General features: G+C 34.3%; 1 protein-coding gene across 1 annotated transcript in view; it reads right to left on the minus strand.

The window, feature by feature from the left end:
- FNDC3A (fibronectin type III domain containing 3A) overlaps window positions 1-17,500 on the minus strand; it is a 131,476-nt gene that overhangs the window by 84,983 nt on the left and 28,993 nt on the right. The window contains exon 3 of the mRNA XM_004680249.2: window positions 3,939-4,014. Coding sequence (XP_004680306.1) covers window positions 3,939-4,014 — 76 coding nt within the window. The remainder of the gene's footprint in view (window positions 1-3,938; window positions 4,015-17,500) is intronic.

A 17,500-nucleotide genomic window follows, 5' to 3' on the forward strand; every position in this document is an offset into this window, starting at 1 on the left:
TGCGGAAGTGGCTTTAGCTTCTCAGTGCAGTGCTTTAACCCGCTGCACCACCAGGGAGGGCCATAAATAAATCTTTTTAAAAAAAAAAACAAAACATTAAAAGGAGAGCATTCAACCAGAGTATCCCACTGCCTGCTTTGAGCTCACATTCCAATATTTCATTTATTTTAATATTTTGCAAATATAAGATTCAATCAATTTCTTATTAGCTCAAGTCCTACTGAAATAAGCATGTCTATTCATAAAGTTAAGTCCTCTTGCACTCTATCAGATACTGTCATTTGTATTGGTGTATAAGATATGAAGTCCCTTTGTGTGACTATGATGAAAGGTAAAGACTACCTTGCTGATAATCTAGGAGGCAGCCTGGGGCAACTACATGATTATTGCTGCTGAAGTGACATACACTCGAAGTAAGTTACACTAAGTTCTTAGTAAAGAAAGTATATGGGTACAATCATGGAACTGATTTCATATTTAGATCAGTTCAACAGTATGATTTCTGGGAACTACCCCAGCAGCTTAACCTTGGATCTAGTTCTCTTGTTCTTCCAAATATCTTTGAGACACCCATTATCATTTTCGTAAAATAATGTTTCACAAAAATTTTGAAACAATCACAACTTACAAAAAGTTGCACATCTAGTCAACGTAAAGAATCACTGGTAAGATGCTGACATCATTACTTTATCATCACGAGTTACTTCAGTATGCATTTCCTATAAATAGGGGCAACCTCCAAAACTTATGTTGTTTATAAGCTACCCAGTTCATGGTATTTCACTATAATAATCCTATCATATTTAAGACAACTGTCTGTATTGTATTAAATGTTAAGAAGAGGAGGGAGTGTGTCAGTATCATAAATAAATTACTTCTGTATTTAATCAAGAAGAATCAATTTCAAAAGGAACTCTGACTAGTTCATATCCATACAATTCCAATGCAATAATATTTTTCAAATCAAATGTAGAACTTTAATATTCACTACTCCTACTGAATTCTACCCTATTGTTTTTGGCCTATAATTTTTCAACAGATCTTTATTTTGAGACCGACATTTATTAGTCCATGGTAACTTTCTGAGAACTGAACATTTTGTAAAATTATCATTTTTTTTTTGTCAAAGTTATTGACTACAGATGTACAGACACCTAGGGAACAAAGTCCCGGATACTAAGACAAAGCTTAAGACTGGCAATGCCTAATGATCAAATATTTATCTCACTTTCTAATAAAGATATATGGTGCTTTATAGCCCAAAGATGTAAACAGTAGGTCCAAAGAGATGGCCTAATAATTTCTAAAACTAATTAAACTCCAACTCCTACATGATGGACACATACACAAACATTATACTCATACAAACAAGACAGAATATTAAAAAAAAAAATCACCTAGTTGCTTAATATTATCTGAGTGACAAAATAGTAAGCAGCAAAGCTGGAACTCAAACCCAGGTACCATATGTTTAACTACTGCTTTATTTTGAGTCTTCCCCATCCTTCCACCACACTGCATGATTTTTTTTTGTTGTTGTTGTTGCCTCTAGGTGGGGAAGAGGGTGGGAAAGAGTAAAAATGTGGAATATCAGAATGAGCTTGAGATCAATCCACTCAATAGGTTTAAGTATAGGACCTTTCATATAAATTTAATGAAAACTTCAAAACAAAAATTTATAGATGAAACACATAAGAAATTAGGGAATTTAAACATAACACAAAAAGGAAGATACCTAAGCACAAGGAAAAAGAGTAAGAGAAAACAAGAGAACAAAGACAAAGTGCAAAAACAAACAAAAAAGCAAATAAGAAAGTGACAATAAATACTTAATATTCCAATAGTTGCCCTAGATATTAATGGTCTTAATTCATTAGTTTAAAGACATGGATTGGTACTCCCTGGTGGTACAAGGGGGTTAAGTCTCAGCAATATGAAGCTATACTCAGCCACAGCAGCATGAGTTCCATCCATGGCCAGGGAGCTTAATCCATATGGTGCAGCAGACCTCTCCTGTCTTGCGTGCTGCTCCCCCCTCAGCAATGTATTCCAGTAGATCTATCTGTTCTGCCCCCTATTCTGCTATGACTAAGTGTTCAATATAACAGGAAGATATAACACATTAATATATATGCACCAAATAATGGTAAATAAATATACATAAAGCAATTATCAATACAACTAGAAATACCAACAGCAACACAATAATAATAGGGGATTTTAACACTCACAAACATGGACAGATCAACCACAAAGAACAGATAAGGGAAATGTAGCCTCAAATGATGATCTAGACCAGATGGGCTTAATAGACAATTATAACATTCCATGCCCAAATAACAAAATTTGTATTTTTCTCAAGTGCACATGGAACATTATCAAGGAAAAAAAAAACACATTGGGACACAAAACAATTGGTTGCATAAACTCTAAAGACTAAACTCATACCAAGTATTTTTTCAATTACAACACTAGAAATAAACCACAAAAAGAAAACTGGAAAAGCCTCAAAAAGCTAAGATTAAGCCTCCAAAAGCTAAAAATATAGCTACATATAACCCAGGAATTCCCCTTTTGGGTAACTAACCAAAGTATATGAAATCATCTACTTGTAAAGTTATATATATCACCATATTTACTGTAGCATTATTTGTAATAGTTAAGGTATAAAAACAACTTAAGGGCCCATGACAGATGACTGGATAAAGAAAATGTATAAATACAAGAGAATAACATACAGCCATTGAAAAAGGAAAAAAACCCCAAACCCCTCCTACTTGCAGCAAAACAGAAATAATGAAGGGGTTAAGTGAAGCAAAATTAGCAGGAGAAAAAAAAAATGGGATGATCTCAAATATAAAGAAACAGTAGATAAAGAGATAAAACAGAAACAAACCAGTGAACAACAGAACTGAGATTACAGACGGGAAGAAGATGGGTTGGGGTAGGGTGAGGGTTAGGGTAGGGGTCTGACTAATGAATGCTGGTTAGTACTTTTAAAATTCAGAGTCTAGTTATCCACCAGTCATTAGCAGTTTCTGTATTTTTTTTTTAAAGAAATTTTTTTTTTTAAGATTTATTTATTTATGCATACAGAACTGAGGTACAGGCTAGAGGCTCAGGGGTGATGAGAGGCTTCACCAGAGACAGAGTGGGGAACAGAACAGGCAGACTGACAAAGTACACTGCTGAGGGGAGCAGCGGGCGGGTCAGGAGAGGTCTGCCACACCATGTGGTCACCTCCAGGGCAGGCGGGAATCGAACTCATGCAGAAGCGGCTTTAGATTCTCAGTGCTATGCTTTAACCAGCTGCGCCACCAGGGAGGGCCAGCAGTTTCTGTATTTTGAGTTCACATGAAAATAGTAATGAACACGTTAAGTGTAGACAAGTTACATTAGTGTTATTAGTTAAAATCCTAACGTGGGTTCAATGAAGATTTTTAAGCGAGGAAATGACATAAACAAAATAATTTTATACTAAGACTAATCAAAAAACCAGAGCAAAGAGCCCTCCCTGGTGGCACAGCGGGTTAAAGCACAGCACTAAGAAGCTTAAGCCACTTCAGCATAAGTTTGATCCCCGCCTGCCCTGGAGGTGATCCACATGGCGCAGCAGACCTCTTCTGACCCGCCTACTGCTCCCCTCGGCAGTGTACTTCATCGATCTGCCTGTTCTGCTCTCCACTCTGCCTCTGGTGAAGCCTCTTATGGCCCCTACATCTCTGGCCTGTACCCCAGTTCTGTATGCATAATTAAATCAATCTTAAAAAAAAGAATACCAGGGCAAAGAAACTCATTAGCACACTATAGTCCAGTCATAAAGTATTCAGACTTTCTGTCTTGATGGTAGTGAAGAAGAGGAACCACAAACACATACAAACCTGAATGAGTCCTACATTTTTGTCTTATTTCAAACAATAGTAAGTTATCATTCTTACCTGTAATGCACTGATACTGTCCATCTTCTCTTCTTATTGTAAATGCTTCCCCTGGGTTAACTTGTACCAGAATAACCTTAAAATGAGGGGGAAAAGTATCAGTTAAAATAACAGTAGAGCAAATCAAATATATCAAGGGCAAAAGAGTAGTTGTGAGCTATTTAAAACTAAAAAAGAAAATGGGAATTACACATGTTAAAAAAAAGACTCCTTCACTCTGGAGGAATTTTAAGCCAAAAGTAAACAATAAAGAACCAGAGAATGACAAGCTTTAATTAAATATTTATGAACTGAACTTTGAAACAAAGATGGAGTTAAACTATAGAATATTGGCTCATCTATGCTTGGCTTCTCAGCTGCAATGCAGTGTCTTTTTTTTTTTTTAAGTATATATAGCGTGAAATGAACATACTTCAATAATTATGACATCTCAAACTACTCCAGAGAATGCATTAAATTAATACTACCATTTATAATAGTTTTCATTATATAGAAAGCACACAAATTTTATGACATTTGAAAAACAGGAAACGAGGAGGGGTGGGAATGAAGTCATTCTTATCCTAAAATAAACACTATTAACATTCTGATAAATTTTTAATTTTCTTCTCTATGTATTGGTTCCACTTTCTCCCTTTAAGACAGATGATATTCAATATTATTATTATTACATAAAGATTTTTCTATATTATTGCTGAAAAGTATTTTAACAAATGACTATGCCATTAACTACTTAAATAGTCTCTTGTTTGAAGTAACCTTGCACTATAACATATAAGTTTTGGGTGATCACTGTTAAAAATCAACATGTATACATACCTCATATTACATTATGTTCATGTTAAAAGTCCTATCTTTCACCATATCATTGTTGCCCTTTTCCTGATTTATCCACCTCCTTTCCTTTTTCCTTTAATCACTTTCTTTCTTTCTTTTTTTAAGATTTACTTATTTACACACACAAGAACTGTGTTGTGGGCCAGGGGTGTGGGAAGGATGGTGAGAAAATTCAATCACCAGAGACAGAGTAGGGAGCAGAACAGGCAGACTGACTGAAATACACTGCCGAGGCGAGTAGTAGATGGGTCAGGAGAGGTCTGCATACCAAATGGGTTACCTCCCTGGCCTGGGATCTAACTTGTGCTGCAGTGGCTTCAGATAGTATGATATGCTGCACTTTAAACCACTGTGCCACTGGGGAGAGCCCCCCTTTAACCATTTTCTCAATTTAAATCTTCAGTTTTTCCGTTACAAACAGTGCTAAGGTGAGCATTTTGATATGCAGTGTTCCACTTCTATAATTAAATTTTTTGTGTGCTGTTAAACTGCTTTTTTAAAAGGCAGTTTATTCTCCTTAAATATCTTTGCTGCCTTGACAGATGAAAGGTTATTACTGTTTTAATCTGTACTTCTTTTATTACAAATAAGTTAAAGGCTATCTGTTTATTTTTAGCTCTTTCATAAACTGTCATCTTAATTTATGGAGTCTTAAGTGTTCTTAGTGATTTGTGTAAACTGTTTGCATATTAACAACACTGTACCATATTATCATGATGCAATTATTCTCTCATACTGCTTTTATCCTTTTTTAAAAATACAATTGTTTATCCTTAGCCAATATCTTTTTCTTTTCTGTGACATCTACTGCTTCTGAATTTAACTTGTGGCTGGCTATCAAGCAACTGAAAAGTGGCTAGTCTGTACTGAGATGTGCTGTTAAGTATAAAATACACTTTGAATTTCAAAGGCTTAGTACAAAAAAAAAAAACCCCACAATGTAAAATAATATGCTAATAACTTTCATTTTTATTACATGTTGGTTAAATAAAACAAATATTTTCACCTGTTTTTGATGTAGCTCCTAAGAAATGTAAATTTACTAAGAAAGCATTCTCCTTTTGATACTAAGAAGCTTCTTTACCTCACACCTGTTAAAATGGCTATTATCAAAAAGACAAGAAATAACAAGTGTTGATGAGGTTGCGGAGTAAAGGGAACCCTTATATATATTGTTGGTGGGAATATAAATTGGTACAGCCACAACAGAAAATGGTATGGAGATTTCTCAAACAACTAAGAATCATGATAGGATCCAGCTATTTCTCAACTAGGCATTTGTGTAAATAGGAAAACAATAATTTGAAAAGATGTTTTCCTGAAATTTGTGACAGTATGAATTACAGTAGCCAAGATAAAGGGACAACCTACCCTTAAACAAATGGATGGAGGGCAAAGAAATGCTATAAATATACGATGGAATACTGCTACTCAGTTATGGAAAGATAGAAGCTTGTCACTTGCAACAATATTGAAGAACCTTGAGTGGTTTATGCCAAGTCAGTCTGACAGAGAAAAACAAATACTCTATGATTTCATTCATATGTTGAAAATAAAGTAATAAAGAAAATAAACATACAAAACCAAACCAAACATATTGACAAAAGAACTGTGATTAACAGAGGGGACAGATGCTGGGGGGTGGGAGAAGGAGGATAATGAGTAAACAGGTCAATTGCAAAGGTGTCAGGTGGGAAATAGACTTTTAGTCGTTATCAGAATATTGAATATACAGGTGTTGAAGTCTAAAACTCTACCTCTGAAACTTATGCAAATATAAGCCCATATTATTTGAAAAAAAAAAATTTACTATTATTTCCCTATCTTATACCCCAACTTTGTTTTCTGGTATGAGCAGGGACTCATAGATTCAATAAAACCTATGTTATGGGACCCTCCCTGGTGGCGCAGTGGGTTAAAGCACAGCACTAAGAAGCTAAAGTCACTCCAGCATGAGTTCAATCCCCGCCCGCCCTGGAGGTGATCACATGGTGTGACAGACCTCTCCTGGCCCACCCAATGCTCCACTCAGCAGTGTACTTTGTTTATCTGCCTGTTCTGCTCCCCATTCTGTCTCTGGTGAATCCTCTCATGCCCCTGCACCTCTGGCCTGTACCCCATTCTGTATGCATAAATAAATAAATCTTTAAAGAAAAAAAAAGTTACCTCCAAAACCCTGATAACTATCAATTTGTCTTCTGTCTATGGATTTTACACCTTTTGGATATATCCTATAGACAGTAGATTGTAATATGTGATCTTTTACAACTGATTTTGTTCACCCCTCATGTTTAGTGAGGAACTTTCAGGTTATAGCACGGATGAGGTACTTCATTCCTTTTTATGGAGGAGTAACCTTCAATTGTGTGGCTATTCCACATTTATGATTCTATTCAAACACTGATGGCATTTGGGCTGTTTCCACCTGGCTTCTAAGAATAGTGCTGGCATAAAAATTCACATATAAGCATCTGAGTTCCTGTTTTCTTTAGTGGTGTATACACCCCCCCCCCCCATATATACATACATACATATATATATGTAGAATTGCTAGATCATGTAATAACTGTAATATTTTGAGGAACCACTAAACAGCAGTTATGTAATTTATATGCTCATCAACAATATACAGGGGTTCTAAATTCTCTATATTCTTACCAATGCTTGTTATTTTGATTATAGCTGTCCTGTGAGAGTAACGTGGTTGTGATTTACATTTCCCTAATGACTAATGAGGCTGAGCATCATGCCATATATTTTGTCTGTCTGCCTACCTTCTTTGGAGAAATGTGTATTCAAGTCATTTGCTAAATTTTAACTGGGTTGTCATTTATATTGTGGATACTAAATCTTAATAGATACAGGCAATCTGCAGGTTGCCTTTCCCTTTCTTTCATAATTTTTCTTTATGTACAAGTTTTAAATTTCAATAATATTAACTTTATCTAATTTTTACTGCTGTTTATTTGGTGTCTAAGACTACACTGCCAGATCTAAAATCATAAAGAATTACTCCTTTTTCCCTTACACATTTCATAGAGTTGTAGCTGTTATATTTAGGTGTTTGATTCATGTCAGAAAAATTTGTATAGACTATGAAGTAGGGATCTAATTTCACTCTTTTACATGTGGATATATCCAGTTGTCTCAGCACTGCTTATTGAAGAGAATATTCTTTCCTCACTGACATCACTGCTGAAAATAACTTGACCATAGATGTATGGTCAATACTTCTCTATAAGCATACATTCATTTCTGAACTCTCACTTGTCTACCATCACTTTATGTATTTACTCTCATGAGAATTCACTGTTTTGACCACTACTTCTTTATAGTAGGTTTAAAATTGATATGTTAATGCTCCTACTTTGTTATTATTTTTAACACTATTTGGGAACCTGAACAACTCCATTATGAATATGAAGAAAAACCTGCAAAAAAAAGTCACTGGAATTTTGTTAAAAGTTTATATTCAATCTGTACATTCCTTTGGGCAAGTGTTATCATTGTTTTCTAATCCATAGACATGCCATATCTTTCCATTTACTTAAGTCATCTGAAATTTCTCTTGGCACATTTCTGTGCTTTTACACATACAAATAATTTATCAATTGGTATAGGCAGAATGTATCTCAGAAAGACCATGTATGACAAGCCTACAGCTAACATCAGACTTAATAGTGAAAAATTGAGTATTTTTTTTCTTTAAGGGAGGAACAAGACAAGGATGCTAACTGTCACCACTCTTATTCAATAAAGCACTGGAAGTTCTGTCAGAATAATCAGAGAAGAAAAAGAAATAGAATGCAAGAGAATTAGAAAGGAAGAAGTAAAACTACCTTTATTTGCAGATGCCATGATTTTTATGTATATATATAAAATCCTAAAAGCTGTTAGGTCTCATAAAATTCAGGAAAGTTGCAGGATACAAAATTAACACAAATCAGTAACATTTCTACACATTACCAAAGAAATATCTTAAAAAGAAAATAATTCCATTTACAACAGAATCAAAAACAACATTTAAAAATAAATATACCTGGCCCTCCCTGGTGGCACAGCAGTTAAAGCACTGCACTAAGATTAAGCCACTTCCTCATGAGTTTGATCCCTGCCTGCTCTGGAGGAGATCCATATGGCATGGCAGAACTCTCCTGACCTGCCCGCTGCTCCCTTCAGCAATGTACTTCGTCGATCTGCTCCCCACTCTGTCTCTGGTGAAGCCTCTCACTGCCGCTGAGCCTCTGGCCTACACCCCAGATCTGTATGCACACATAAATAAATCTTTAAAAATAAATAAATAAATAAATATAACCACGGAGGTGAAAAGATCTCTACACTAAAAGCTACCAAACAGTGATGAAAGAACACATTAATGGAAAGATATCCCAATTCATGGACTGACGGAATTACTATTATTAAAACATCCATACTACCCAAAATCAGTGAGATCCCTACCCAAGATTCCAATGTCATGTTCACAAAAACATAAAGCCCTAAAATTTTTTTTTTTAAAGATTTATTTATTTATGCATACAGAACTGGGGTACAGGCCAGAGGCTCGGGGCGGTGAGAGGCTTCACCAGAGACAGAGTGGGGAGCAGAACAGGCAGATCGACGAAGTACACTGCTGAGGGGAGCAGCGGGTAGGTCAGGAGAGGTCTGCCACACCATGTGGTCACCTCCGGGGCAGGCGGGAATCGAACTCATGCGGAAGTGGCTTTAGCTTCTCAGTGCAGTGCTTTAACCTGCTGCGCCACCAGGGAGGGCCCAAAGCCCTAAAATTTTTAAAGAACCACACAAAATCCTAGGTAGCAAAAGTAAAATAAAAATTTTCAGTTGGTGATAAAAACCCTTAATTTCAAAGAAAGTAGAAAAAAAAATCCAGCACAGAAAAGTAGGATGAGTGGAAAACAAGAGAGAAACAAATCCAAGTATATTAAAACATAACTTTAAATGGATTAAGTTTACCCATTTAAAAAAAAAGGGGAGGGGGAATGACATTGGATTAAAAAAATTAGAAAGCCCAACATTATGGCAGGCTATTCAATACCTTTCTCAGTGAGTAACAGAACATATTAATAAAAAAATCATCTAGAAGATATGTTATGAATAATTCTGAATAATCTAAGTCTAGTGACACAATTAAGTATACTGGACCTAACGATTAGGAAATATATATTCTGAGTAAGGGGGACTCACTCAATTGGTATTTAAAAGCTTCCAGAAAACATAAAAACTCTCAGAAGTATTCTCTGGAGTATTATTTCAAAGCTGATTAAGATCAATAAACAATAAAAAGAAAATATTGACTTTTCCCAAGTATGTATCGAATAGAAATGATAATTACAGTTGTGGACCACAAACCAAGTCTTACAAATTTCAAAGAATCAGTATTTTATTTTCCTCTATTCACAACTAAATTAAAAATCTGTAATTTTTAAAGGCTTAAAAAACTATGAGTAGACAGCAACCAAAAAAGAGAAACACATGTCTTTTGCAGCAACTTGGATGGAGCTGGAAAAGATCATGCTTAGTGAGATAAGCCAGAAAGAGAAAGAAAAATACTGGATGGTCTCACTCATAGCAGGAGTATAATGGACCAGGCGAGAAAATAACAAAAATAATGAACAACCATAGACCAGAGACATTCTGTGGGGGTGGAGTGGGGAATAGGATCAAAAACGGGAGGGGGGGAAGGGAGGGAAATGCATGGGACTATGGTGGTGGCACACCAGTGATTTGGTGATGGGAAACCCGTGGGGATTACAATCGAGATGGAAAAAAAAAAAAGGGCAAAATGATGTAAAAATAAACTTTTTAATAAAAAAAAAATTGACTCTAAAAAAAAAAAAACTATGAGTAGAAATAATGAATCAGTAAATAAAGAAATGGAAGAGGATTAAAAATAGGTCTAATAGTGAAAGGTATCCAGGAGAAAAAAACATTAAGTGGAGAAAGTAGTAAACTTTTTCAGCCCCCAAATGAGATTCTCAAAACTTCCAATTTATCTCTTGATACAGGTTTAATTTAGGAGAATTAAAAAATTATGGTTCTTCTTTCAAGATCTTTACAAGGCTCAATCCTTATTATGGTGGCACCTCAAATATCATGTCCTCAGAAGACTGTTCCTTGACCACCAATTTCTAAGGTATATATATATACCCTCACATACTCTCTACCATATCAATCCATTTTTACCCAGCACTTATCACTACCTTAAATTATTGTGTGCAGTTATCTGGCCAACTATTTACTGAGCAAGTTCTACCCAACTTCAACAAAAGAATCCTGAAACCAAACACTTTGACTTATCTTATAAAAGGTTATAGTCTAGAGCCTGATTTATAGATTTTCATCAAACTTTTATTTAATGAATATAAGAGGCTTTGAACAGTGAGGGCTGGAAGGTATATGGATTTCATTCAATCAGCAAACATTTAATTGATGTCTTATTTATGCAAAGCTTTAGGTGAAAGCATTGAAGAAGGAGGGGCAAGAGGCTAAGTCTCAGCACTATCAAGCTATCAGCAGCTCCCAGTTAGGGAGTTCACTCACATTGGTGCAGTCCTTTCCTGTCTCACCTACTGCTCCCCTTGGCAGTGTATTTCAATCTGCCTGTCCTGCTTCCCACTCTGTCTCTGGTAAATGTTCTTTTTTTTAGATTTATTTATTTATGCATACAGAACTGGAGTACAGGCCAGAGGTGCAGGGGCGGCAAGAGAATTCACCAGAGACAGAGTGGGGAGCAGAACAGGCCGACTGGCGAGGTACACTGCTGAGGGGAACAGCGGGCGGGTCAGGAGAGGTGTGCTGCACTATGTGGTCACCTCTGGGGTGGGGATGGAACTATGCTAAACTGCCTTTAGCCTCTTAGTGCTATGCTTTAATCCGCTGTACCACCAGGAAGGGCCTCTGGTAAATGTTTTTAAAAGTCCAGATGAAAATGTGGGCTGATTAGAAGAAATTAACATGTACAGATAGAAGTATGGGAATCACTACACATTGCCAATATCAGAGACCCAGCCAGGGTTACACTGTAATAAAGATGCCTATTGGAATTCCAAGTCATTCATAAGTTTCTGGTAAATAATCAACCAATCTTTCTTCAGCTGAAAAATGCAGAATCCATATTTCTTCAAATTATTTGGATTTCTATGTCACTTTACATTCATTTGCACACTGTACTTGCTGTAATCGCATTAAAAGCAACAGTACAAACATCATGATAAGAGAAGAAACACAACTTATTTTACCTGAGATAAAATATAGTAAAATGTGTTTCTAGCATAATCATAAAATATGTGTATGTATACACTTAAGTAAGTATAGCTTCTTGACAAATATTATCAAACTCATAGACTACAAAAACCTTATAAACAAAGTAACTCTCAGAAGTGTGATAGGTGAGATACTCTGGTAAATTATCCATCATTTTGTATTCACATCAATGATTCTTCTATTTTTTTTTTCTTTACAAACATACACGTATAAGTGAATATTTTTAGAAATTAACATCTTTAAATATTTTATAATTAATGAATATAAGTGGGTTAAAATCTCCCTTAAAAACACAATTTAAACAGTTTTGTAGAAACAAATTTTCAAATTACTTTTTAAATTCACAAGGTTAATTTTTATTCACTAAACAGAATAAATTACTTATAGTAACGGTATTTTTTTTCTCGTGTTTTTTTTTTCCTATTCTTTTCCTTTAGATTATATAGTATTAGCACTAACATTTTACCTTTTACTGAATCCTTTAGGTTTTGAAGTAGTGATATTTTCTAGAGCACCAGGGAGGGTTCTGATTCTTCTATTAACATAAAGGTGTATTATAGAGAACATTTTACAAATACAGCATCAAAAAATAACTGTGTAGCACTTACTGAATTTTTTAAAAGTAAAATTCTTCGGTATCTTCAAATTTCACAGAAATAATGGATACTCTTAGGTTTGTGCTTATCTCAGATGCACTTATCTCCCTATCATCCCTTTAAAGAATCAGAGTTCAGATTTGACAGTCTATAATGAAAATATCACTGATTAAAACTATAAATATGCCCAGTATATAATAATGAAGTGATTAAATGTAATTTAAAAAAAGTGATAAAAATGTAATAAAATGTAAATTCCTAAATTTTTAAATAAACAGATATACTAGTCTGGAGATATTATGCAAAATATAAAATTTAAAAGGATCAAATATAGAATTATGTCGGGAAGGAAATATATTTCCAAAAATAAAAGCAGGATGGCAGGAAAATACATCTATGGTGTAAGGAAGAGGACAAAGCGGCACAATAACAGAGCAGCAAGTCCTATGTGAAGACCTTTAAACAGAGCTCAGAGCTAGGCAAAAGTGAAAGGCAAAGGAAACCCGAGATATTTAGTACAATTGAGAAACAGTTTTGAAAAGTAAAGAGAAGATTATTGATATTATTGAAAAGGCCATTGCATTTTATAACACCATTCAACCAACTATTCTTTCATATAAAACACTCACAGGTATATTTAACTTAAAATTAAAACTCAATTTATATCAACACAATTTATACCAATTGAAGACAAGCAAATTCAATAAAGCATGTATAATAAAATTAGTACTTAAGCAACCACCTTAGAATTTGAACTACCAAATAAAAGTGCTGACATTTATTTGGTCATGCTTTTCTTATACAAGTAAACTTCATCAAAATGTTAAGGCATGATACATATAACATTTTCAAATATTTTAAAGGAAACAAGTGAATATTTAAAAAAACAAAAGCCTAAGTATAAATTATACCTTTCTCTTTAATTTTCATCTGCTTGTAACCATTGCTAAATAAAACTGAAATATTGCTTTGTGTTTTAAACAAAGCAGGCAATCCCTTGTTCACTTGCTTCAATTTCAATCATTATCATGAGTTACTGACATATAAAATGAGAATAAGAAAAACAATTATCTTATACTTATTCCACACACTGCTAACGTTTATCAGATGAGAAGATGTGCACCATATATTAAGGAATACTAGACTTTTAGAATCATACTGGGACTTTCCCCAAACATTGTAAAGATATCTGACACATCTCCAGAGGGTAGAGTGCTTCAATTTTTCCCCAAATCTGCATCCTGGGAAATCTTCATATAGCTATCGAAAACTTGCTATTATTTATTGCTCTAAAAAAAATCACTACTTCAAAACCTAAAGGATTCAGTAAAAGGTAAAAGGTTAGTGCTAATACTTTATAATCTGAAGGAAAAAAGAGAAAAAAAGAGAAAAAAAAACCCAAGTTACTATAATTTATTCTGTTTAGTGAACAAAAATTAACCTTGTGAATTTAAGAAGTAATTTGAAAATTTGTTTCAACAAAACTGTTTAAGTCGTGTATTTTAAGGGATAATTTAACCCACTTATATTCATTAATTGTAAAATATTTAGAGATGTTAATTTCTAAAAATATTCACTTATACATGTATGTTTGTAAAGAAAAAAAATCTACAAACCAAATATAATCACTGCAAAGAAAATCAAAGAAATGTTTATGGATGGTATCAGTAATGAAGATATAATTACTTACCCTCTTTACCTCAAAGGACACACAATTTACATTTCATTGTATATGAAGATTGACTTTAGGTTAGGTTTGAGGAAAATAGCAAACACCTCACAAGAAAATCAAATCCTATCTTGGCTACCATATTAAGTTTACTAAATTTGTCATTACAAAATATCACAGACTGTGGGGTGTAAGAATTGTTTTCTCTCAATTCTAGAAGCCAAGTCTGAGATCAAGTCTTGGCAAGGTTGGTTTCTTCTGAGTATTTTTTCCCTTTATTTTTGATGAGCCCTATTTTTACTGTGATGGCCTTCCTGCTAAGTGTATCTGTAGCCTAACATCTTCTTACTATAAGGATACTAGCTAGTATAAGAAAAATCCTGTTGGGGCCCATCCTAATGACCTTTTATAATCTTAATTACCTCTTCAAAAATCCTGTCTCCAACACAACATGTTGTAAGTATGGGGGTTAGAGGGTAGAGGAAGAATTTAGGAATTCAATATATGAATTTTGGAGCAGAATGGGGAAACACAAGTTAGCCCATAACAGCAACAAACTAGAAAGCACATGAACAAAATTATAAGGAATGCCTAATCCTTTCCCCCAATTCCTTACCTGACTGCTTCAGCCAATTTAAAGAGGTATCAATTTAAAGAGGTTGAAAATCCCTTTGAGCCTTATACCTTTACCTTGAATTAAAATGCCTTCAGCAGTATCTTTTCCTAATTCATGATTCAAAGCCTTTAAATTAACTCGCTTGACCTAAAAAATTAAATATATACCATGTGCTTAGATAGTGACTGGTAATAGTAAGCACTCATTTAGGCACAGATTAGCTGCTATTATTTTATCTATATGCTATACCTAGTCCTTACTATTAATTTTAACAGGGCAGATCAGTTTCTGTAAGAATTTGTCCCTACCTTGGAGGAATGGATCACTCTTTAGAGACAATATACTCAAAAACAATGTTTAATCAATTTCTCCTGAATTGATCCAGACCTAACTGCCTCTTACTTTCCTTTACTGACTCTTTAGCTTTCCATCTATCCATCTGCTAAGTTCCTTCCAATCTAGTTTTGTGGTCAAAAGCTTCATCTTTGTTTCTAGATCAATGATGTGTTTACTGTTCTTTAACATGGTATTTGATTCAGATTTGAATTCTGCAGATATTTTCCTATGCTGAACGGATAAAACTGTGGACTTAGTCTTCATAAGTAAAGAATGTTTTCTGTAATCCTTCAACATGCTTATCCCCTAGTGCAGAATTAGACTATGCCTATATTTGGTCAACAGCACTTTATACGTACTATTATAATTACATGTTGTCATCTCTACAACATAAATCCTTCGTAAGACTTCAATTTATTATTTAAAGTTACAAATTTGAACTTATGTTTGCTGAATTAACTACTGTCCACTTCTACAGTTTCTAAATAATTTCCTATCTTTGAGATGAAGGTAAGCTGGCAGAACATGATGATATGTTCTATATTTGCGCTGATATGATAGCCTCTAACTACACGTGGCGTTCAAATGGTCTCTGACTGTACAAGTGGTACTGAGCATTTGAAATGAGACTAGTGAGAATAAGCAATATGTAATATTACTTTAATTAATTTAAACAGTCACATGTGCTTAATGGATACCGTACTACACTGTAGAACTCAAGATTCCCCAAGCAACAAAATAACATTTCCAACTTCTTATTGCACTTCTATGCCTTGATAAATTATAGGCATCTCAATTTTACTATATCTAAATTTGAATTCATTATGTGGACTTCCTGGGAAATTATGTTGTGAAATTCACTTCATATGAATATCAATTTATAAACAAGTATGTGTTATTTGTGTATCAGAGAATTATTAAATTTACTTATTATATTAACTTTGAATCAAGCTTTATTTGCATTATCCCATCAATCTGCAAAAGGGCTGCCAATGTTATATTTTTCAGCTAAGTAGATCACAAAGAAAAAGACAATAATCAAGCTAATAAATCTGAGTTAGTTTTTAGTGCTAAGATAATTTGCAAATTTCAGTAAGAATATATTTGATATCAACATGTAGATAAACAACAGAGATCTGCAAGTCATCTGCCCATTTAATTTATTTATTTGAAAAATAATTCATGAACAACTACTATATTAGACCCTGTTTGCAGAGTTGGGTCAAAAAGAAGAGAGTTACAGCCAATTATAATGCTAAGATAGAATACAAAGGGTATTATATGTAACAATTAGCAAATATCTATAATTTTTTTTTCTGCTCAGGCTTAGCTGTCTTCATAATTCCTTTTTTAGGAATAAAAGTATTGTGAAAGGAAAAAAAAGAATTTGAAGGGAAGCAATTTATCCTACTCTTAATAAGTAGGTGTTTTCTTTTTTTTAAAGATTTATTTATTTATGCATACAGAACTGGGGTACAGGCCAGAGGTGCAGGGGTGGTGAGAAGCTTTACCAGAGACAGAGAGGGGAGCAGAACAGGCAGATTGTCGAACTACACTGCTGAGGGGAGCGGCGGTCGGGTCAGGAGAGGTCTGTCGCGCCATATGGGTCATCTCCTGGACGGGGATGGAATTCATACTGAAGTGGCTTTAGCTTCTTAGTGCTGTGCTTTAACTTGCTGTACCACCAGGGAGGGCCCAGTAAGTAGGTGTTTTCTAAACAAATTATTTTTATTCTGTAAGCTTTAGTGTCTTCTTTTCTAAATGTAAGGATCCTGATGGATTAAAGGAAACACTATAGAAAACTCCAGTACAGTGCCAGACATTCAGCAGGCTCTAAAAAATAATATTTTCTTCAAATCAAGTAAGAAGAGAATCCTAATTACATATGTAGACGATGTGGAATACCTTATTTACTGACAATATTAGAAAAACAATGTACTATAGTATATGTGTATATATAAATATATATAATATATATATATATATACAGACTGTGTGTGTATATGTGTTATACAAGTATGTGTGTGGTTTTTGTTTTTTTTTTTTTTCAGTGACATCTTTAAAGACAGAGCAACCAACGCCACAAGAGTGAAGGCAAAGATAAATAGATGGGACTACATCAAGTTAAAGAGCTTCTGTACAGCAAAAGAGACATTACTAAAAACAAACAGACAGATCACTAATTGGGAAAACATTTTCTCACACAAAAGTAGTGATAAAGGACTGA

The sequence above is a fragment of the Condylura cristata genome, unplaced genomic scaffold (genome assembly GCF_000260355.1).
Source record: "Condylura cristata isolate star-nosed mole 26May11 unplaced genomic scaffold, ConCri1.0 scaffold00010, whole genome shotgun sequence".
Classification (NCBI taxonomy): Eukaryota; Metazoa; Chordata; class Mammalia; order Eulipotyphla; family Talpidae; genus Condylura; species Condylura cristata.